The 25,529-nt window shown below is 36.8% G+C and overlaps 1 protein-coding gene across 1 annotated transcript; it reads right to left on the minus strand.

Annotated features, from left to right (window-relative positions):
* Positions 1-1,361: 1,361 nt before the first annotated feature.
* On the minus strand, positions 1,362-25,529 carry LOC115920676. The gene is made up of 2 exons (XM_030977061.1): positions 25,474-25,529; positions 1,362-1,949 (listed from the first exon to the last, which is right to left on the minus strand). The coding sequence occupies exons 1-2, from the start codon at positions 25,490-25,492 to the stop codon at positions 1,516-1,518; spliced, it is 453 nt and encodes a 150-aa protein (XP_030832921.1). The 5' UTR covers positions 25,493-25,529; the 3' UTR covers positions 1,362-1,515.

The following is a 25,529-nucleotide window of genomic DNA, read 5'->3' on the forward strand; positions in this document are numbered from 1 at the left end:
TCTATATAAAATCAACTTCTTAAATATGTTAAAATTCCCTTTAAAACTGTAAGAAATTTTTGTGAACTGAATTCACATAGCTGAAGAAAACTCCCCCTAAAGTCTAAACTTTCCCGGTCTGCCAGACTCCCAGGATCGGGGAACTGAAAGACTGTGACCTCGGGGGTCGACCTCCTCTATAGACCTACCAGAGAAGGGTCAGGGGGCCAAAGTGAGGTTTCCTGCCGAAAATTTGGTCTTTGACAATACCTCGCCTGTTTCTCATGTGTACACTACACATCGATGCTAGTGCTAATGTTACGGTGAGAAATGCCTTAACATATATCAAAGCTAATTTGCACGATGAAATGAAGCGGGAGAACATTCCATAGAAATAGAAAAGAAAACCCCGCCCAACCCACGCGTTAGGTGTTCACAACAGACCAGTGGATTTCGCTACTATTCTTCAAGAACACTCAATTATGGAAAAAGTAGCAGAAAAAGGGTATAAATAGACAGGAAATCATAAATTCATGTCAAGATTCTAAGAAAGGAAGGACCGCCCACAAGGTTCGTTGTACAGCGTACGGTAGCTTTTAGATTCAATGTACCGTGATGGAAAAGTAGTGGTTCTGCCATGTGCTCAAATTTAACACCGATTGCTACAGGAAATAGAATCATGAAGAAAAAATTGAAAATGTACAAACCTCTGAAAATCAGGGCCAGTATACAATTTAGCATTAGGATTAGGTCAATAAATTATAATTGATGATGATGAATAAGTTGAGGATTGTTTTACCTGACTGCTAAAAAAGCATGCAATTGCTTGTAAGTAAACAACCAGGTCAACATTTTATCATTAACCTTGGCCAAGGAACCTGTCTCAAGTCTTACTCAAATCACATCTTGAATTAAATGTTTAGCTGATGTGATGTCAGATGTCATATAAGTGACATGATGTGATGTTAAAACATTGAAATTTCAAGCATCATTTTTCGAGCACCTTGTTTTGAGGCCATGTGACATGGTTGGACATCTTTCAAAAGAGGGGTTCTATCTTCAAAGTTCAAACAATGCCTTGTTCCCTTCAGCTGCTTTAGTAGTTTCAACATCATCTGAGATAAAAGGAGTGGGGGGGGGGGGGGAGAAAAATTAAGGTTCTAGATATAAATCTACTAGTGGAATTAAGAGAGAAAAGGGTAAAAGGTTTTAAAGGTGCGATGGCTCAGTTGGTACAGCAGTGGTCTCGTGACCCGGGTTCAAAACCAAGTTGATGCTCTAGTGCCCCTTGGTAAGGCATTAATCCTCATTACAATGTCCTTCAGAGAGGACCTAAAGCTGTCGGTCCTCTGGTTGCTTACTAACAAGCAATTAAGCTTTCTTAGCAGTCAGGTAAAATAACGACCACTACTACTACTACATACTTTCATTGTTAATTTACAAATGCCCGATTGCCCTCGAATTCTTCTGCAGCTCCCATATCACCTGTTGATGGAGGAGACGCGCAAGGGCAAAGCAAAGTTACAAAGTCAAGAGCTACAAGAGAGAGAACATATATATTAAAACTTTTGATACATACCTTCCATGTTCATCTTCAAAAAGGGTCTCGTTGCCCTCCGCTGTTTCTTCAGCAATTGCCGCATCCTCAAGCGAGTGTCCTCCAGAAGAAGGGTCAGGAATGGGAGAACTTGCTCCTGTTGCCGATGTTGTAGCTGTGGTGTCTTGTTGCAGTCGTCTAATGCTGACCAAAGAGTGGAAGTTACAGGATGACAAGTTGCTGCTGATTGTGGTTTGCAACAGACCCTGATGGTGATGTGGTGATTGCTGCCACATGTGGTGGCTACATGTGGCTTGCATCCTCCTCTGGACGGAGGGGCATGGTTGCTGCAAGAGCTGACGGTTGCAGAGTTGGAGGCGGGTGGACAGTTGCAGAACACGTTGCTGCAACAGCTTTGCGAACATTGTAGTTCCTGGACAAGGGATACGAAAGAATATCTTAGGAAGTGAGAAATCCATGGAGAATAAAATTCTGAGCAATAATACAACTCAGCAATGCACGGCTTGTTTAATTATTTTTTAAAAAATAAAAAAATGTTGATTTAAAGTAAGAATTTAAGGTTCTAAACTTCAAGGATACATACATGTAAGAGGAAACTCTTCATAATAATTTTGTTTTGTCTAAAGCTGGTGTCACAATGCAACATCTGACCAATACCTAAGAGAATCACTGAATAAAATATATTTTAGCAAGGTAAGGGCAGTAAGAGTTTAAAGTTGTAAAATTAAGAAATAAACACAACTTTTTAAAGGCTGGTAACTTTATCCCTGGTGCAATAATTATGTCTGGTGTTTTTTCATAAGTTCATGTACGTCATATCTTTATTTCTCCTATATCCACTTCTAAACTTATTCAAAATGCAATTAACTTCTAAAGAGCTTTTGTCTTGACATGCAATTTTCGCACATGTATTATTACATGAACTCAAATCGAGCTCAGAGACACTGATGCTCCTTTGCACAAAAGCACCGGAAATATTTTGCAACCGCATGGTGCAACAAGTCATGTACTCCCAACACATTCAAACAATGGACTAGAGGCTACCAGCTCTTCACAAACTTGACCGGCCCACTCCAACTGACCCAAATCAAACATTTCTCTGGCCACTGACCATGGGAGGTCATTGTCGAGAGTGGTCAAGTACTGGACATGTGAATTGGAAAGAAAAACTCTTTGGCCCAGATTACCTCATCAATCTTCAACTCAAGAACAAAATCGGAGTTGACCGTCGGGTCAAGATGATGCTTTGAATTACAGAAAATGGATCAAGCAGACAGCTTTCTTCTTCTTTTTTTTTTAAATGAGGTACCCTGTGAATATTCTTCTTTTCATTGCTTTCCACTTTTTTTCTGACTCTCACTCTACCCTTGAATGACTAAAGTGAATAATCAGTTTGGTTGCTAATCAGTTTGGTTGCTTTTCACTTCTGTGTGAGCTTAAGCCTCCTATTTTCTCCTTGCTGTGGAATGTTCTGGTTTTTCAAGGGCTTTCACAAGTAATTCAGGCCCCATTTCTCCACATGAAAAAATGTTGATAAAAATTGCTATTCATATTGCCCCCCCCCCCCCACACGCCTACCCTTGCCCCAAATGGGAAGGCCTACTGGCCAACCACATATGCATCCTTTTCAAGATCAGGAGAAACACAGTCTTAATTTTTAAAAAAATTTTAGCCAGATGAACTACACCATTTCAAGCCCAAATACGGTACATGTGTGTATTGGTATTTGATATCATCTATTTCCAAGCCCATTTTCATATACATGTTGTATTAATTAGTATTTGATATCATCTATATTACATCATGTGCTTCACAAACCTGGTCACAAGTATACACTACTGCACAACTACCAGACAAAAAATTCCCAAATGTCTCACAGAAAAGTAATTGTCAAACAATACACAGTACAGGTGATAGTACATCTCAGATGCATCTCCTTTCCCCGATTTCCTTTCGACTATTAAAAGTAAGAAGTTCAATGGCACAAAGTAATAAAAAGTTGGGGAGAACAGACCTGAATAGAACAGCTCTACTGAAAACTTATAGACCAACAAGCAATTTCAATGCATTTTCCTCTATTTGTATTCACAGTTTATATTTGCAAATAGACATATTAAGTGCAGACTGACCGTGAAAAGAAGTAAAATGGGGAGGAAAAATACTTCTTTGACCCTTTTAAATCCATGAATGGGAAATATTGACCTCATTTCTGTGGCCTCCAGGATCACTTTGGTCAAATGAATGTCTCTGAGTTGACCTTTCTTTGTCAAGAAGAGTGGGCAACTTTTGAAGTATCTACTCAATGGTCAATTGGTCAGCATCAAATAAATGCATACTTGTGGTCAGTACAAGTTCATTGTTACAGTAGCATATATTTGTGTCCTTTTTTTCTTTTTTTTTAACTTTTGCTACACTATACACCAGGTGATGATAACTCCCTTTACCGTTATTTATCATATACATATCACAGCTTTTTCATGCTACAAGGATTTTACACTTCTTTCTTTTAATATCGGATGGTTGAGTTTTCCACATAGTACAATTCTAAAGTTGTAAAGTTCAACCCAAAATGCAAATGTGTACCAGTACTTTAAAATTAACACCCCAGTAAATTGAAAAGCTATTTTTTTTAAAACGTCTGATATTGAATAGAAATTGTGATATCACATATAAACACCTAAACATGATCATTTTAAATGTGATTTTATATTATCACAATATAATTTTGGGAGGAGAAAACTTAGAGAATTCAGGATACCTAATGTTTGATGTATTTCCCATATTTTGAAATTAAAGAAGTGGGACAAATGTAATTTTTATGTATGACAAAGGGAAAGAACTTAAAGTTTTATCTATTTTCTGAAGTAAAATAATCATACAATCACTAAAATAATAATACAATTTTCCTCAAACAATTTGGTCTTTGAATTAACTAATAATTCATATCAAATCACAAAACACAACGACATCATCAATTCTTTTTCTTTTTACTGTGATGGCAATAATTGCATAAGTTTATTAAAATCTAATTTTCAATATATGAAATATTTCTTTGTAAAAAAAGAGAACCTGCTAATAAAATTGAAATGAATTATTCTTTTAAGGGACAAGACTCTAACAAGCTTTTTAGCGATAGGCATCGTCAGCTTGTTTGTCAGACGATGGCTACCAAATTGAACAAAATTGAGTAGATGTATGCCTCTGAGGCAAAAAGAGAAAGGAAAAAAACAAAAAACATTACATTGAGTGAGAAATGGAGATGAAGAGAGAGGGGGGAGAAATAAATTGGGTTCGAAATTTTTGCGATGATGTATAGCCCATGGCAATGCACCAGTAATCAAGAAGTATATAAAGAAAAGTGGATGAAATTATGTCAATACACTCCCCGACATATGTAATTCTGGGGCACAGTTGAACAAATATGACGCAGTCGAGGCATTTAGACATCAAAATGATATAATTTCTGTTCACTTATTTCAATCTTCTGACATTAAGAAAAGGGAGCAAAGTGAAGTTTACTCCTTTCCTTTTGGTGCTTTATTTTTTATTCATTTTTCTTTTCTTTTAGGACAGCTCTTTTTAGGTTGGTGTATTCTCAATATTCAAAGAAGAAATCAATCCTTATCTTTACTTTTCAATCAATAAGTACATGTATGACAGATAGAATATTTGTGTAAATTATTAGTATTAAAAAACAACAACTCATTTTCAAACTTATAACTGCACAGAAGCTAATGTGCACTTTATTCATTTTGATAACTGCTACTGTTTGAAGTAAAATGTTCCTATATTTGATTGAATTGTATTTCATATGTAATTGATACATTGATAAATAATGTTTTCATTAGTTATTACACCACAGAATGCTATGTATCTGCATATATATACGTTTGATAACCTCCTAGTTTGCCTAACACAAGCAGCTAAAAACAGCTTTGACTGAAATATCATTTAAACTCAATTCAACGATGAGGATGTCACAATTGTAGATATACCATAAAAATCTAGAAACTTTGTGACTATAAAACTCAAAAGAAGAAGAAACATAAATTAAAACCCACCAATGTTCTTCATCATCTTCAGGTATTTTGTATTTGACACACTTTAGTAGAGGTGTCGTAGTCAAGTGATTTAAGTACTTGATTTAAAATTTGAAGGTCGTGGTCGGATCCTCGACACGACACCAATGTCCTTTGGCAAGGCATCAATCTATATTTGCCACACTCGACCCAGGTGAGGTAAATGGGTACCTGGCAGGAATTAATTCCTTGAATGCTAGAGCGCTGTAATGTCAGCTAGGCTATAAAGCCGGGGTAATAATCAATATGTGCTCCTAAGAAGAGAATTGTCTATATAGACGGCGCTATATAAATGCCTATTATTATTATTATTATTAGATGTAACAATATTATAAAGTGTAGTTTCTTTAAAAAAAATATTTAACATAACCTTAAAAGCCTCTAAATGATCCGAAATTGAAAGTTTCAATTGGAGAACAATAAAATATTACAATTAAAGTGGGCGTATATAAAAATACTACAGTAGTTCATACCATCTCACTTTTGACAAAAAATACATTTTGCGGATCATTTCACAGATATTTATTACCTTTTCACTATCCATTCCTTATCTTCCTATCAATCATAGTTCACCGTATCTATTTTCATCTTCTTCTCATCAAGAAGGAAGAAGAGATACAATATAGGGCTGCCATTTTCAGACTCGGGATATTATCCGGAAGCTCAAAATTGCGTCTTCACCAGACAACTACGTTCATCACAAACTAGCTCGTACGGGCGCAAATAAGCCCACTTTTTCCCAATAGAGGGATATCTAGGAAACAATGATAACCAAGATTTCTCGAGATATTTTCTCGACCAAATATCCCTCTAATTGCAACTGCAGGCTGATGAGGACGCAAATTGACTGGCTATTTTGCGATTGGATAGTTAAAATAGCGGGTTATTTGGCAAACTCGAGCTGATGAAAACAGGCCTAGTATAAAGTGACCCTTTTTTGTGGGATGCCTTCTTGTCAGTTGTCATTAATCCCCCTCTCACTGATGACCCCCTTTATTTTAGATGCTGGAGGGATCAAGGAAGATCTCTGGCATAATCTCCCCTGCTCTAATGGGCTCGCTCCCCCAAGCTACAAGAGATACATGTATAACTTCTCTTCTCGCTGGCAATTACGCGAGCCCCCATGCTCGAACGCGAGTTAGAATAGAGCTTTACAGGGTTTGGATAGCAGAGAGTAGGTGGCGTAGCCCAGGGGTGGCATAGAATGGTCAATAAGCATCTTTTTTAAAGCCCCTTTAAATTTCACCCCTCCCACCTTTCCTCAGAAAGGAGGATAGTGTAAAAGGTAATTTATATGATAGAACAAAATATCCAAATTCAACTGAATTCTCAAAAGTCAAACAAATTTCTTCAACAACAAAAATGAAAAAATACAAAAATTTACTGGAAAACATAATGCTGAAACAGGAAAAGGTAAAGGAAAGACAAAATACCAAATTAGTAAACCAAAGTGTTAAAAAGATTAAGTGAGAGTCCACATGGCGTTGAGACAGAAGATACAAGACTTTTATTGAATCTGAATCTCTTGCTTGATTTGACCCTAATAACTGGATGTTTTTGTCTCTGTCTTAAATTTGCCCAAACAGTCTGTTCTGTATTATGTAGACCTGGGCCCCATCTTACAAAGAATTGATATCGATTGCAACTTATTTGTGATTGATTTCAATCGCAACTATGTTTATAAGAGATGGTAGGTTGCAAACTTGCGATTGATTTGGATCAATCACATCTTTTTGTAAGACGGGGCCCAGATCAAAGCATCCCCATGAGACCTCAGAGCTGATTGCTTTGTCTTTCTTGGTCTGGCCTTATCAACAGATTTCTCAGGCCTGCTCATGTCTAACCCACCCTCTGGCAGATCTCTGTCTCGGTTGGATCTTTAAAAACATAAAATATCTGTCTTGACACCCCCCCCCCCCCCCCCCCCCCCCCCCCCCCCCCCAGAAAAACAAAACAAAACAAACCCAAAAAATAAATAAATAATTTTTTTTTTTTTTTTAAATTGTGTATCCATATTCATCTGGCTCAAGAGCAAATGCTTTTCATGTGGACATAGGCAGACTTCATGGCCTTTACTTGATTTGGGCCAAGAAAGTATTTTTAGATCTCTTTCTTGAACAGATTATGTCTAGCTTGATCCAACTCAAACCAGATAGATCTAATTTTGTCTGGTCTGGACATATATTTATACATGTATGTGTGACTCAATCTCACCGCACTACAGATTTTAGTAGTCAATTTTGATCTGATCCCTGGGACAGATCTTGAGATAGATCCATCTTGATAGGGCCACAAAACAAGTGACAACTTCTGTTAGATACTGTATATAATCTACAACAGATTCCTACTTACATGTCCAGCTAGATCTGACCCTCATCCCACTTGCTGACCTTTGCCTGATCCAGACAAAGGTCAGATATGTACATGTAAATGTCTGGCTTGATCTCATCCTACCACAGATTATAAAATACCACATTCATTTCATTCTAGAACAGATCTTTAGTTTGATCTGGACAAAGGACAGATATCTAGATGTCTGACTTAATTCAACACCAGAATTTAGAAGTCTGTCATAATCTGATCCCTGGAACAGGTGTTGAGACGTCTCTCTTGATCGAGGTACAGAATCCGTTTATATCTAATCTAGAACAGACTTCTCACACATTTAGCTTGATATGACCACTATCAGATTTGTTAGCCTTTGCGTCATCTGGAAAAGGGACAGATATTTAGATGTTTGTTGTGATCTTATCTCACAACAGATTTCAGTAGCTATTCTTGACCTAATCCCATAACAGATATTTAAGCCCTTCGTACAGTATTGCCTTCAATAGTCCCAGAACAGATTATGGGGCCTTTGCTGGCTCTGCATTGGCCCATTACAGATTTTCAGAAGTCTGATTTGATCAGGATAAAAAAAACAGATTTCAGACATGTATCTGACAAAGAGCAGATATTCTGTAAGGTCTTGTATTCAAAAGTTTTATCAGGTAACAACAAATGTTAAAATGAAGCAGAATGGGTGTCCCTGACCTGAACAGATTTTAGGTGCCTCTTTTGATATCACATGCAACAGACTTTGAATGACTGTCATCATCTGATCCCCAACAGACTTCATGCGACTGTTTTCATTTGACAATAGAGTACATTTTATAAATCTGTCTTAAAATGGCAATTAAAAAGATTTTAAAATTTTGTCTAGGCCTCATTTCCAGAGGAAAATTCTTTGAATTTGTCTTGATCAGGCCCAGGATCAGATATTCGGATAGTCTGTCTTGAGTCTTGACCATGGTCATGGTTTGTTATGAGCTGATAAAGTGAACCCTGTCTCAGATACACTAAAACTATTGCAAAGCTGGTCTAGATCTTGGTCTTCTGGAGGGTTTAAGAAGTCATGGACATGAGGAGTACCAAGTTCAGTGATGAAGACCCTCAAAACTATAAAGAGACTATTAAACCACACTCAAGTATTCTTGTTGAGGCCAAACAAAAAGTCAAAACAAGAGTCTTCCTAAAAACATCAACAAAATCATCAACATGATCCTTGCCTCTCAAAGGACACATGAATTTTTTTCAAAAGTAAGCTCTATCAATTTGTAAATCTTACATGAAGTAAAAACCAAAGTTCAGGTTATGGGCCTATCTGAAGTTTAATATAGTCTTCTAAAGCAGAATATAGCAAGTTGATAAGGTGCAAATCTTATCTATTCTATAGTTCTTCAAAATATATTGGAAAAAGATCTGCAATTTGGTATTTAAAAAAAATAGTATTATGTATTGAGATTTTTCTGATTACCAATTAAAAAAATGTTATGAAATGGACGTACATGTGATCCAGTATCTAGCTACTTTGTTCGTTTAGGAAGTGATTCTTTGTATGTATCAGCTCATAATTGTGCTTAAGCTCGTATATCTCTAGTCAACAATACCTCCTGGCATAAAGCATCAATAAACTCACACATACTGCAATCTAAAGTGTATCCCAGTGCTCGAGGCAGGCCTAGAGCGAAGGTATTAGAGACCTTGCAAATTACGGAAGTAGTACATACTACAGGGCTTGTAAAAATGTATACAAGGGAAACCATGTCGACCACAAAACCACAGAAGGGTGCCTAACTCATTGCCTCCACTCGTTATCAAGCTCATTCTTTAACCCTGGTAAAAAAAATATTTAATGGTTTTAATCAAATGGGATGTTCTCAAATCAGTCATAGGGGATGAATGATGGACGGGAATTTGTATTCCAGGGGAAAGGAAGTCTTTAGTTATTCACGCTTCCGCAGCTAGCACAGGCACTGCATGAGTTTTGGTTCAGTACGGCCTTGTTAGAATACCATTTTTGTTTAACCCCTCTCATTTTTGGGGCCATAAGTGACGCTTTTGGAGCTTTCGTGCTCCTAATGAGTTTGGATTGCATGCAGGATTACAATTGGCATCTGCTCTGAGTTTGAATACATTTTTTGTGCGTTCCTTGACGTGAGTGATACAGTTTTGTTCACATCCACGCCAAGGTCTGGTGCATACGGTGTACATGTAAATGTACTTGCCATACATTAACCGAGGGGGAATCCATCTTCCGTTGGATGAATACAAGGAAACAACAATATGGTTGTAGTCGGGGAGCATTCAAGTCTATTTTTAAGCCCATGAAAGGTCAAGCGCATTGACCTCGCTTTACTGCATTCATACACATACCAAGCACAGCCTGCAATGCATACAAGCGACATCATAGGTCCAAATGCCATGCTTCTATCACAATACCACACACACGGGCGAACACACACACACACACACACTCACTCGCACACCCCACATAAATGGAGTGGAAGAATCTATATGAAATATAACGATAAGCAAAAGAGCTAACAGAGAGCCCCTTCGTGTATACAAGCAGCGCTTTCATACTGGACATGTGATATACTAGGAGAGATTGACCTAGTAATGCCAAATAAGCAATGGCCAATCGACCAATCGCAGGCCTCGGAATACCCGCCAAAGCGGCACAAAGCTGGCCCATTGCCAAGGCTTCCTGTATAGGTCCCGTGTGCAAGAGTCTCTTTTTCCATCTCTCTCTCTCTTTCTCCCTCTCTCTCTCTCTCTCAAAGCCTAGTTCAAGAGCATCAAGCAGGGTTAAAGGAAGGAACAGAGCAGAAGATAAGAGAGGGGAAAATGTGTGGAGGAAAACGATCTACGATCAAGCTGCACATTCAATCAACCAAGGGCCCGATTCACCGTCCCGTGGGAGAAACGCACTAACCTGTACACTCGCATAATACGTCATACCGACCCAGAGATCAATGCCCCACCCCCAACAAACGCTTGTGTATACGCAGAACAACAGCACGCTGCATGGCCACATTACAGCATGAGAAATACACAGAAGGCAATGGATGGGACTTCACCTCCAAACTACGCCAGCATGCAATGGAGTACATGAACGAGCGTTCTGCGAAACAAACAAACCTGAGAACATCTGCTGCTTGGATCCTATGTTACATCCTCAACACCTAAAAATAGTTGCTTTGCCCTCTACCCCTTTTATGAGGGGCTCTTAATTTTTTTAAATGTTTTTTTAAAAGTGAAGGTTGGGGAGGTTAAAGATGCTATCTACTGATGAAGCCATTATCGAACTTCTATCAATGCCATCAAATAAAGCATACAATCAATTTACATGTGCAGGCATTGAACAAAAATGTAAACAAATATTGGGGAAGAAAGGAATGGGGCCCCCACCCCCAAATAGCGACAGCTGTGACCACAAAATGTCATAAATAACATGAGCCCTGTAGCCCCAGGGCAACCATGAAATGCATGTTCGCCTCCGGTAAGATTGATTTAAGTGTTGGAATACACATAACCGGCGTGTGACTGATGGATTTCTGAGTCCCTTATTCACACCTACCCCCCCTCCCCTTCCCCCTCACCCCTCCATTGCTTTTTATTTTTCTTGGTCTAATAATCCATTCAATTTTTGTTTTTGTTTTCGAAGGGGTGCTATATTTTCCAAAATGGTATCTTTTATTTTCATGGGGTATACCCTGGATAGCTGAGGCAGCTGCACAGTTTAGCTATATCACTTTGATCATCATCTTTGTGTAATTGTTTCTTAATCACATAATAAATTGCACGTCATAAATCCGTGCCTTCAGGTTTTTTATCTCTCCTTGTATGTACACAGCTCTCCATAGACCTGCCCCTCATTCATTCCCATTTCAATGACATCATATAAAGAGTATCTCCAGAGTGAGAACCAACTAAGCTTTAGGATGAGATGACAACAAAAGAATTAACTGTCAAATTCCGGGCAGCTGCTGTGTTTGGGTGGTTCTTAAAGGGGAAGTCAACCCTGATATTCAAGTTGGTTTTAATAAAAGCAGAAAAATGAGAGAAAGAAATTATTGAAAGTTTGAGTAGTATCGGATTAAAAATAGGAAAGTTATGAATTCTTGAATTTGTCATCAGTAAAACACAAATTGGCAACACTGTGCAGGGAATTCCATAAACTTTCAGTTTCTTAGTTATTGATGATGGAATAGATTTGTTTCATAGAAGGGTTGTATAAAACATAATTGCAATAATTATATTTAGGGTAAATGTATGATTGGATGATTCATAACTTTCTTAGTTTTAATCGCTTATTGCTCAAACTTTCACTGACCTGTTTCTCTCATTTTTCAGCTTCTACTTCAACCAACTTAACACCTCAGCTTGGAATTCCCCTTTAACTGCCAATATCCCTTTATCCACTTCAAAATATAAGTTTAACATCAAACAAATAAAATAAATAGCGTCAGCATGAAGGTCTAATGTTGAGATCGATTATTGTCTCTTTTTCTTTGATGTTCTATTTTCAAAATCCCATTCTGAAAAATTGTATGATATGCAGCTGCTCTCTAGATTTGAAATTAAAAAGGAAAAGAGACTGTCACTAAAATGACATACTCTGGTACATGATAAACACATAATTGTGGCCAATTTTTTAAAAATTATTTCATGACAAAGAGATAGAACAATATCACAACAACATTGAGCTGGTTTATAAAAAAATCACTATATGACCTTGATTAGATTAAATAGCATCAAAACTGTCATTCATTAAATGTGTTCAAAAACTGTTCGCCAGTTTTTGAACACATAATATCACTGATAAAGTGTGATATTATGACATGAAAAAGTATATATTTAAAGGGACTGGATCGGCAGTTTCCATGTGCAGTAGGCCATAATTCGCCGACACCAGACTTGGTGGAAATACCATTAATGGGAGTAAAAATTTGCACACAGCAAACCCGTTGGCCCGTCAAGAATTACCCCCTTATCGCTCGGAGAGCTTCGGGTGAAGGAAAAGCGTAGCATTACATATTAAAGGTATAATGATCATAAAACTCAAGGCTAACCCTGGTGATTGACAACACCTGTTATTGGGTAAACACCCGAACGGTGTTGAATTCCCCATGAGAGCTGACTTCTATGTGACTTTAAAGCAAATCTGAAAGAAAAGACATTTGTGAAAAAGTGGTAACCTTTTACAATGTGTTTCTGACTGTTTATTTCTTCTAAATTATTTTGCTAAGTAAATATGTGATATTTTAAAAATGAACTGCAATTTGTAACTGATATCTATAAATGTATATTCTTATCACATTTCGAATGGCCAAGAATATCAATTTGAAATTTTGCATGTACATGTATATATCTCTTCTTGTATACATATATGTGAACGATATTATTTAATAAAGGAACCCTGTGGAAAGGGGGGGGGGCAGAAAAAGAACTGTCATTCAGATATGGCAGAAGATTTTGGCAAACTTTTACACCTACATCATCAACAATGATAGTATTTATTATTAATAAAACAGCACCTTTTCAGAGGATACAAGGCACTGTCCGTTAGCCTATCAAGAATTAAGAACATTTTGTTGAGGTTTGTTTTTAAATGCGTTTTGAAGGAAGTCAAGTGAAGTACGATTTCTTAAAACTTCAGGGAGTTTGTTTCTTAGGCATGGGAGCAACGGATTGAAAAGATTTGGAACCAGCAGGTACAAGATGGACAAACATTTACATTTCCGCTGGGGAACATGATGTCTTTTGCATTCAAGACGCGTCTTTAGGTGGCACTACCTTCGCAAAGGTACCTGAACAGGATGACGTCAGTGGGATAAGAAAGTGAGGGTCTACACAATATCAAGTTGCATTAAAAAAAAATATTCTTGGAAAACTTGAACCAGTCTATGCTATTTGTCGACGATACATGATGAACAACACCTTGATTCAAAGGCTCTCAAAAATATAGGGGTTACTCTTTTAACATTTTATGGAGTCTTTCATTAATACAGTTAGAGAGAAACAGAGAAACAGAGAGAGAGAGAGAGAGAGAGAGAGAAACACAGAGAGAGAGAGATAGGAAGGAGGGAGGGAAAGAAACAGAGAGGGAGAGTAGGATAGAGAGAGATAGAGAGAGGGGGAGATGGGAGGAGAGAGAGAGAGAGAAATGGGGGGGGGGGGGCCTAATTGGACTAGATGTGAGCATATTTCCTTTGTTCCTTCAAAACGTAATCTGTAATCTGAAGTCACATTGTTCAAACATTGCAGCCAGAGCCAGCCATTGCATATCCGACCTTGATTCTTCCAAAGTCAAATATGGGCAATAAACTTTTAAAACTCCCAACGATCTCTTTGCCCTCAACTTCCTCCACTTGCTAAAAAGTTATATAAAAACATGTCTTTTGTCTTAAAATAGAGTAGACCCATTATATTTTACAGATTCAGGTTATCTTTTTCCCCCATCCGTGCAAAGCTGGCAGTTCAAGTACATTCTTTGTCTCTGCCTAGGTACTGTATCATGTTTTGATTACAGATTCCTTGTATGTGATTGTTTATTCTTTGCGTGCAGCAAGTGTATCTGGGAAACAAAGAAACTTTATATTATATATTATCAAATAAGCTGTTAGAACAAAGAAAGCCTAATAAAACTTTGCACCTTACGTCCTGTATGTCCTGTCTAAAGTAGTATTATAGTCTGTGGAAACCAAGGATAATTTTTTTAAGTTTTATAAGCAGGGTAATAATATGACTGCAGGGCATTAGAGGAGAGAAGTATACTCACAAGGCTACCCTGGGTATTATTATAGTAAAGATTCTTTTAGAGTGCATAACACATTAAAGATAAACTTGAGTACTGGTAATGCGATTGCATTGTGAAAGAAAAGGTGTGGAATGGATCAGAAAAGTTGATCATATAGCATGTAAGTAATGGTGTGTAATGCAAGGTTCTAGAGTCATCAAAATCATCATATACTTGGCAGAGTCTTGGTAAAGTAACAATCACTTACACAGATAGATGTATATGGGACAACACACATGGTGTCGGGGCTAGTACTACCGTGATTTCCTTATCTTTCTATGCTCATTACTCAGCCAGTATACATTTTCTTCCAAAATTGTTTGGCACATGACATTTATTTGTAATTTTGAACATTCAGTGTAAGTTTCGTTAGATTCTGTGAGAATTCATTTTCTTTTTTTTACCAGAACTCGAGTTTATCTTTAAGGTATAAAGTTCTTTACATTTCCAAAGAAAAGTAGATATTAATAACAATACTAATTTTCAGTGCCCATGGCACTCTAATATTACCCTGGCTCTGCTAGGCTACCGTTTTTGGTGCTCACAGCATTCAAGCCTTCCTTCTGGTAACCATTTAACACCTGGGTAGAGAGTGACAAATGTAGATAAATGTCTTGCCAGAGGATATTAGATATTGAGGTTTGTTTAAGTTAAGCTAGCTACAAAATATTTTTTAGGCTAACTACAAATCAGTTCATGATATTACTATAATCCAAATTATGTCAAATTATGCCTTTTAGGTGACTTCCTATATCAGCGTTTTTGATCCTCAATACAAAATAAAGTACTTGTCAAATAGTGTTTGAATTTTAAGCTAGCTATAAGCATGAAACAAGTTTGTTATCTTGATTTCTGTTTCCATTTTTCACTGTGATCAAAATTATTGCTCAAAGGTGTCAAACTAAAATATAATGAGCCTGTTAGAAGTTCAAGATGAACTACAGAGAAGGCACGGTGGCTCAGTGGTAAAGCAGTGGTCTCCTAACGAGGAGGTTACAGGTTCTTAACCAAGTCGATGCGCTAGTGCCCTTCGGTAAGGCATCAATCCTCATAACAAAGTCCCTCGTAGAGAACCAATCTGTCCCCTGGTTGTTTGCTTACAAGCTTACACGCTTTCTTTGAGTTTCTTAGCAGTCAGGTAAATCAAACAAACAAACAAACAAACAAACAAACAAACAAGCTTTTCAATATTCATTAGATGCCGTGTAGGATTTTTGGGAGTTATAAACGTTGCAAGTCTTTCAGCACGTCTTAAATGCTACCCGAAATATTTAAACTCATTTGCATAATTTGTTAGTTGGCCTAAAAGGTTGAAATATTGCAACTCCAATTCTAAAGCAACCTGGACAAACTATACAACATTATTACACCTGTATACAAAATCATCAAAACTAATCGGTTGATGTACATTTATTTAATTTCTTTAAATTCCACCTCAAAAGATACAAATGCTGTATGTTTGTGGGTACTACTTCCATCCATCACAATAAACATTTTTACATTAGCTGCAGTGAAAATAAATCTCCCAAGCAGAAATGTAAAATTTCATCTTACAAATTTACATTTATTTTATTCACCCGAACAACACTATTTGACAGGTAGTAACAATCTCATGTTGAATAGCAGTTTGTTCTCTTGAATAACTAGGTCTTGTTGCTTCAGGTGCAATTCTTATCATCTTTTGAAAAAGCAATGTTTGAAATGTACCCACAAACATGAAATGTAATAGAAGCAGTGCTTATAAAGTGCTTTCCACCTAAATCTCTATTAAAGCTACTTGCTACCAACAATTAAAAGCACCTTGCTTGCTTCACAGGACACTATGCAATCTTCACATAGTTATATATTGTAATACTCTTTGTAATTTCATTGCATTGCATTGCCAATATTTAGTTTGAGGAATATACTGTAAAGTGCTTTGAAGCATTTTACTACGATTGTTGTCATTATTACTTATTACTTTGTTTCAACTATTTTTCCTACATGCATGAAAGAAAGTGAAGTTTCCAATCTGATGTAGCAACAAAAACATGCAGTAGTCAGCTATGCATATATGTGTACATGCACTTGTAAATGGATACTTTGTAATTTTATCAAGATTCACGATGGGTTGCATTGTATTAGTGGGGAAAAAAACTTTTCACTCAAAGGAACTCTTTGGAGATTTATATGTAATACAGCAAAACTAGGTTTTGTGGAGCAGTTATATCTCTTTTTTCCTCATCTGAGCTTATTTTAGAATTTGCCAGAGCTTTGTTGCTCACATCTCCGGTGCATTATATCGCTGCAATTTATAGTTCACGTATTCACGTACACATACAGCGACAACCTCCATGTTAAACGACAACGATTCGTCCATGTACATTGTACATACCGCAGACATGAACACTGCATGTTCTGTGCAGTCGATTCCCTGATGTCAGTGGAGCAGACATTTTATTTTATCAAGGTTATAATGCGCTCCAAAATAGCATTCAAATGTCTTTAGAAAAGTTTCTTGAACTGGCCTACATTATGATGGGACAGACTTAGAAATGCTGTAAGCACTTTTTGAAGTTTCTACCAGAACATTCCAAAGGATTTTTAACTTAAAGGTAATACAAAGTTTTGGTATGGGGTTATAAATTTGGTTCATATGAACATATTGGAAGCATATGCGATCCTACAATATTCAGTGATGGTTGGAGCGGTTGAAATCGAGTTTAACGTTATGATATTGTAAATAATACACTTTTTATGTTGTATAGCTCCCTCTCAAGGTCAAGATATTAATTAAGCTATAAAACAATGTTTCTTGACTAAAATCGACCGATTAGCTATTCCTGTTTGGAAATTATATGTAACGACTACATGTTCTGAGATTTTCATGATCACAGCTACCATCGTACAGCCATATGCGCTATTTGAAAATTTATCGAAATTTACCGGGAGCACCGGTAAATTGTTATATTCAATTTTTCTAGAAAGCAGAAGTGTTTTAGGGGCTAAATTTTCTAGTGCTTGTAATACATCCACAGGGGCGTCCAAATATATCAAAATTGTAAAGAATCACTATCCAGCCAATTTTCAAAATTTCCCAAAACTTTGTATTACCTTTGAAATAAAGGAAAATAACAAAAAAGCCCAAAATTGAAAGAACCTGAAGGTGATATGCCCCTAAAAGAGGCTCCTGTTTAAAGAGGATTTAACAGTTAGTTTCATCATCATTAGGGCCTACTTTGTAGTGCAGTACAATGAAGGCACATGGAGCAGTGCATAGGTCTACTGCATTGTTTATAGTATTAAAGATAAAGACCAGTTATGGTCATGCGATTGCATTGTGAAAGAAACGTTGTGGAATCGATCAGAAAAGGTTGATAGCATACAAGTATTGGTGAGTACTGCAAGGTTCTGGAATCATCAAAATGATAAGAAATTTGGCCCAGTCTTGGTAAAGTTACAAGCACTGTACACAGAAAGATGTACATGGGACTACTCTATATCTATCCAGTCCAGATATATATAATAATTTACCAAATATATCAATTAGTAGGCGGTTTCCCGGCAAAATTTGTATCCTCATGTATTAGTCAAAAGTCAAAACATATTCTTTCACATGATTGGTAATGAGAGCTTCCATTTCATTTTTTGAAATTGGTTTCCAACACTGGTCTTTACCTTTAAGTTCTTGTAGTAGAGTCACATGACTTTGTTGAACTGCAACAATAAATTCATCGCTCTGAAATAGAAGACGGCTTTGTCACGGTCACATGTACACCTATGCATATCACCCCATACTACACCACCAAATACCAATTCAAATGTAAACATTGAAGTTTTTGTCAGTCATGTGACAGATAACAGAGATAAAGATGAAAACACAAACTTTGAACTGGATTCTAAAGCTCGTGTGTTATGACTGATCTTTTCTTTATGAATCCAAGGCTCTTCTATAAATAGCATTATGGAAAGCATAGTATCTCATTACTGGAACTGGGGAGAATTTAATGTCCATGTGTTCAATATTCGTAGACTCCTAAAATACTTAAATGTTAATAATTGTAGTTGATAATATAGAAATATATAATTAATTCAGAGTTTTGGGGAATTCTAAAAAGTTATAAATTAGAAAAGAGGTGCAAAAAGCACTACCAACATGAATTTGTTGAAGTGATAGGACATCAAAATCCTTGTAGGCAGTATGGGCATCCCATAGCCCACAGGGATCTTTAATAGGACCTCTGTTGATATATCTACAAAGAGAGTTAACTTCTTGATTACTTTGACTACAACATCATGGACTAGCTCTCAAAACTCGTGGGGAGGGGGAGTTTTTATATATCTTTTAGATACACTATAAAAATGGTTGCCATTTAAGGAATGGGGTAAAAAAAAAAACGTAATGAAGTTGGAAGAAACTTACACTTACACTTTAATATTAACACCCCTGCCCCACATACTTGAATCCCTCTTATTCCATTCAACATTCATCCTGTATAAATAATGTAATAAATAAGTAGGAGTCACATGTTCAAACAGCTTCTTGTTGATATTAGAACTTAATATCTTATTCAATGCAAACTGTTTCAAGCCTCATATGATGTGAATATTACACAAAATGTCATAATTTATTAAAATCCTTTCCAAACTAAATTATCAAGTTCAAAGTACGCACAGCCCCAGGCTAAATATATTGAATCATCCATAAAAATAGCTTAGCACGAAAATTATTGTAAGAAAATATTGGCTAATCCATACAAATCACATGAAAAATGAATTATATACATTTTTAAATATTAATGTTGCTTCAACCCTGACATAAGAATCTTGAGGTATAACCTGCTCAAAATACCACACAGTTTAAAGATGATATCAGTGCTACAGGTTTTTTCTAAATCATTCTTTATACCTCAGTCACTGGGCCTATGCGTCGCACCACCAAAACGACTTCAAAATGACCAATACCTAACCTTTTTGGGGTAGTGTGATTTTTTTGTTTGGTCTGTAGTCGGTCTGAACTCTGAACTCTGATGTCAGTTTCATTTGTGTGACTGGGATATTATAGGTAACCCCTAAAAGAATTATCATCAACTATACTTCTGAAAAGGCTACTGAATGTATGGGCATAAACAAAGTACATCTCCATGTATCCAAGATCAAGATTCTAAATACAACAAGTTAGATATTACAGCCCAAAGTAAAAAAGAAAGAAAATAAAACTCCACAAAATGAAACTTTGCACTTGGTGAAGGAAAGAATGTAAGTCTTCCTAAAGTTCAAAGAGATTGGGTGACTGGGAGAATTAATGACATAACTTCTTTGTGATCTGTGAAGCTATTAGATCTTCCACAGGAACTGATCAAAAGGGGCCTGCTTGAGAATTATTGATACAAGGACTTTGTTCACATTTGTGAATTCATTACAGCTTACACAAGAACCAAATCCACCCCCCCCCCTCCATTTCATCAGAAAAAGGGCACCATTGAATCAGATCAAAGTACATACTCTGTAATCAAGATCATCCCAACCCTACCCCTTACATAATTAATGCAATATAAAAAGAGGTTAAACTTCTAAAGTACAATAAAAAATTAAAAAAACAAACCACATATACAAGCAATCATTTCCCAAGTGGGAACTTTTATTGAATATATTTTAATACTCTACAAGCTGAAAAACCACAATAAATTTGCTAATAAGACTATGAATAGAACAACACAGAGACTCCGAACTTCATTATCATTATTTTTATCATAAATGCGTAAAACCTTCAGTATTTTTCACAAATATCTTTCAATCAATGACTAAATAACAGTACAACTTGGCTCCTCTGATTTGCCCAGATTTCTTCCATCATACTAAAAAAATCCCCCCCCCCCAAAAAAAATCTACCCCTCCCCCTTCTAACTCAGACGAAAATATGCCCTATGAAATCAGTTGTACACATGGTGCTGTCATGTGACCGATAGCTACAATGTAGGTCACAGTGAAGCTCAGTCAAAACAAAGTTTTGTTATCTGTTGCATAGAAATAAATATCTGTGAAGGTAAACTGTTCAAGACCAATCATGAGGGGGCAGGCTTATAGTAAAGTTACAGGTCAATACATCATTCTAGGCATAGATTTTCATTAAGAAAGTGCAATGATAAATGCTAGTAAACGCTAGTACCGGTAAATGAAACAGTTTTTTCAATGCTAGTAAATGCTAGTAAATGAAACAGTATTTTTCAATGCTAGTAAATGCTAGTAAATGAAACAGCCTTTTCAATTGTTTATCCTCCTGGCACAATGGCTGACTGATGTCTAGCGATTAGTTATTAAAGAAAATCACTAAAATTATAAAAAAAAAATAAGTTTGCATTGAATGCACAAGTATGAATAGCCACACAACAGCCTACTTGTTTACATGTCAATGAATAATTTCAAACCCTGATGGCTGACATTTTGTTGCATCACAATCAATAAATGATACTAATATAAGTACCTTCAATCTACTTGCTTTATCATATAATAATTCCCTGATAATTTTGAAATTAGTTGCACGACTTTCGTCCTGCAAATAAGGAAATTTCCCCTAGCGAGATAACAAAAACATTAAGATTATATAAATTAAATAAAGAAACAAATATATATTTGCTATATACCCTACGTGAGTAAACACAGTAATTTGCATAGTACGATAATGGAGATAAATTTGGACCAAGGCCAAGATATTGCTCCATGGAATTTAGGTTACGAAAAAAATGTATCTATTTAAAGAACAATGATAAGCTATCACAAGTAATAAAGGTAAATAATATAGCCTTCCTTCTCTTAAACACTACTCCAGTGATAGGTTTCCTGACTTTTGGACCTAAACATCACATAAAGCTAATCTTGTAGTTGTATTCTTGATGTAGGTAAAAGGTCTAATCATTCGGTGATAAAATAAGTTTCATATTCAATGATTGTATTCAAAGCATATTGATTTTAAAAAAATAGATTCAGAGCAGTGTAATAAATGGGCTAAGGAAGATAGATGGGAGATGACAGAAAGATATTGAGAGAGAGAGAGAGAGAGAGAGAGAGTATAACGACACAAATGGGGGGGGGGGGGGTTAAGAGAGAGAGAGAGAGAGAGAGAGAGAGAGAGAGAGAGAGAGAGAGAGCCAGAAAGGGTGGCAAAGGGAAATTGGACGGGAAAGAGAAGGATGGGTAAAGAATGAGAGACAGTGAAAAAGAATCAAAGAAAAGAGGGAGAGAGAGAGAGGGAGAGAGAGGGGGGGGGGGGAGACAGAAGAGGATGAGAGATAGAGGAGATGTTGGCAGAAAGAGTGAGGAATTTGAAAGATGAAAAGATAAGAAAACAGGTGAGGAAAGGGGAGGAAGAGAGGAAGAGAGAGAGAGAGAGAGAGAGAGAGAGAGAGAGACAGAGACAGAGACAGAAGAGGATGATAGCGAAAGAATGAGTATGAAAGATGAACAAATATCAAGAGAGGAAACAATAGGTTAACTTGAAAGAGAGGCAGTGAGATGAGAAACATATGAAGGCATAGATCATGTAGATATGGTTACATTCTTTAGAGAGAGGGAGAATATAGGAACAGGGAGAAAGAAGAGAGAGAGAGAGAGAGAGAGAGAGAGAGAGAGAGAGAGAGGGGGGGGCGGTTGAAAAAACACATACACACAACAAAAACAGAAATAAAACACAAAAAAATAGAAGAAATAAGGTGACAGTGAGAGAGAAAGAGACAAGGGGAAGATCGAGGAGAGGGGGGAATCGAGAGAGAGAGGGAGAAAGAGAGAAAGAGAGCCAGGTCTGTTGGGTCGCTGACCGGCTACGATATAGGTCAAGCCTGAGCCCTGTTTCCTGGAGCAGTTCATCTATACCACTCTCAATTAACCATCTCCAGCTTCACTTTCCTCCACCGATCGTTAAGCTTCACTGATCTTATGCATCCCACTCCTGACATCAATATTAACAGTATTATGTGGAAAGGAAATTACATGCAAACAAAATGTAATTCTTTTCGACTCCCCTGAAGCAGTGCTCAAATAGGCATACATCAGGTTTTTACTATTTTTTTTCTTCTCTGATGTATACAGCTGTATTCTCACTTCAGGGATGCCAGTTAGAATTGATCAGAGGGCCTGAAAATCACCTAGAATGAGCTATTTTGTACACAAAAAAGCCGAAACTATGTTCTGAACATAACTTGCCAGGGCCTGAATTCAGGCTATTGCCTGAAAACTGGCATCCCTGTCACTTGTGCATTTAAATAAATCTGTGTAACCGACTTAAAGCAAATTAAATGTAAAAACAAACTATCAATGAATTTACTTTAGATTGGACAAGAGTTAACATTGTAACCTGCACATGTGTCAAGTGTTTACATTACAATTTATTCATTGGACCCTACCAATCCTTAATATAAAAGGATAGAAGCATCTATTGAAATAAACATTATGTAAATTTGCCATTTGCTGACATTTTATGACCCCTTGTGTTGTTCCTGCCAACAGACAGTTTGTTTTATATCAAAATTAAGGTTGAATCATTACGACTTTTAGTTTGTTTTGAAGTGTTTACCAATTTGAATAATCATCTCTAAAAGCAATGCTGAGGAATAAGATTGAGGGTATGTATTCATAATCTTCTCTTTTCAAACATTTTAAAAATTAATTATGTGTCCCTCTATATTAGTATAAATGAGATACTTGGAAACTCAGTATAAATAAAATAATGCAGAAAACAGACAAGTGTACCATATAACATTCCCCACAAAAAGAGCCTATCCATGTAACCTTATACAATAAAAACAGACATGACGCACACACTACTCAAAGAATCTTGTCAAGAGAGGGCGCTATGCCAATCTGAATACAGACAACATTACACCCAACTACAATCTATATTTCCTCAATAAAAGATTTTTAAAAAGTAAGGGAATCAACATATACAAACCCCCAAGTCTTTTTTTCTTCAAATAACATGTAAATGGTTTGGAAGTTACCATACAGGTATTACTATCAGAGGAAATCAAATTAAGTCCATTTTATGGTTAGGATTGAATTCAGAGATAATGACATGCACTGACTTTCAGCAATATATTAGTCCTATGGCTCATCACTATAAACTATTTGTGTGTTTAACAACTTTTGCTACTCAGAAACAGCGATTATATTATGTACATATCAAAACACACTATACAGTGTACAAACATGATTTGCGCGATTAAACATGAAGGCCTTGTCTCTGCAAAGCTGCTTTGCGCCGTTTGACCCGGAAAGCAGAGAGTTGCTCGGAGGTCAACTAGAGCACACGCTTTTTTATTTTCTAATGTCTGTATATTGCTTCCTCACACAACTAATCTTTTCGCGACGTGCTTGCCCATCCCGCGAAGGGTACATGTAGCTGGCCTTCGCAACTTGAATTGCCAGTCCGGCAAATACGGTTTATTTCATACTTTCGATTTAAGTTCCTCTTGAATATTGGGTTCTGCCCACAGGAGCAGCAAACATCCAAGTTCATCAGGATCCCAGAAGAACCTTTCGCCTTTGTACTCGCACTGGCAGACATATCGTAATTAAAGGATAATAAACAGCGATTACTTGTCAATCTTCTTGTAGTTGTTAATGATAACAATACACTCAAATATACATGTAGTTGAAGCATTAAGACATTAATTACCACTTATACATTTTCTCTTATTTTAGCTAAGATATGTCTATTGTCATTTTATATTTATATGGGAATATTTGATTTTTTTTGTCTGGAAATCGGAGTATACTTGAACTGATGTGACAGGTCCCCCTCCCCCTATTTAGTTCTGTTCTCTATGATAATTTCAAGTTCCTGCCTTCAATGGTAGGAATTGTTTTTTTCTTTTTGATTGATTTACATGTAGATTCAAACACCACCATTATTAGTACACAAATCAACTCTCATAATTACAACTCCAAGCCATCTAAACTCTCACCCCAAAACACTCACAGAGACAGTCACTGACTACAACAGGAATCACACAGGTTCACCAAAAAATCATCCAAGAAACTTGCTTATCTTGTTTATTGCTAGCCATTATAATGATGCAGGCACTGAAAAAGTGTAGTGGTACATGTCACATGACATGATGATCCATGAGACTTATCTTCTGTCTCAGATCCTCATTACGCCTTTACGGCAGATAACTTCACGCAGGCACGCTGAGGGTATTTTATTACGCGGCATCAGTCTTTCGACTTTGCCAACGCGCTGATCAGGAACCTGAAATCCGGGTACACGCAATGCGCCGAAGAAAAAAACGTCATCGAAAATGCAGACGATCCTCATCAATTTAGGAATTGATTTTTCCGCGTATCCTCGTTTAAGTGGATGATCTTCATTCTCAGACCAAGGCCCCTACTGGTTCTGAACTAGCGCCCATTTTTCTCTTAATATTGCTGGTCTCGACTCTTACTTACTCTTGTCGCTCAACTAAGTGAACTAACTGATGCATGATGAACAGTCTGGGCCGGCGCAAACGGGCAAATGAGCAGTGCGTTCCCGCTCATAAAGTCATGTATTACCAACAACGCACATGCTGAAAAATGCAACAGAAACAAAGTCATAATGGACAGAAAAGAACCACCATTTTCGACACTCACACAAACAAAATGAAAATAAATCATTTACACTCATGATACTAATACATCAATTATAATCACTGCTACAAAACTTGAGATAATTTGAGTACAAAGTCAAAGACTGAAAGAGAATCGGTAGGAACACTAACCTGCCATGGGGGCTGCCATCTTGCATATACTATGGTGGTGTGGAGGACTCCAATTT

This window comes from Strongylocentrotus purpuratus, unplaced genomic scaffold, assembly GCF_000002235.5.
Source record: "Strongylocentrotus purpuratus isolate Spur 01 unplaced genomic scaffold, Spur_5.0 spur5_scaffold_9, whole genome shotgun sequence".
NCBI lineage: Eukaryota > Metazoa > Echinodermata > Echinoidea > Camarodonta > Strongylocentrotidae > Strongylocentrotus > Strongylocentrotus purpuratus.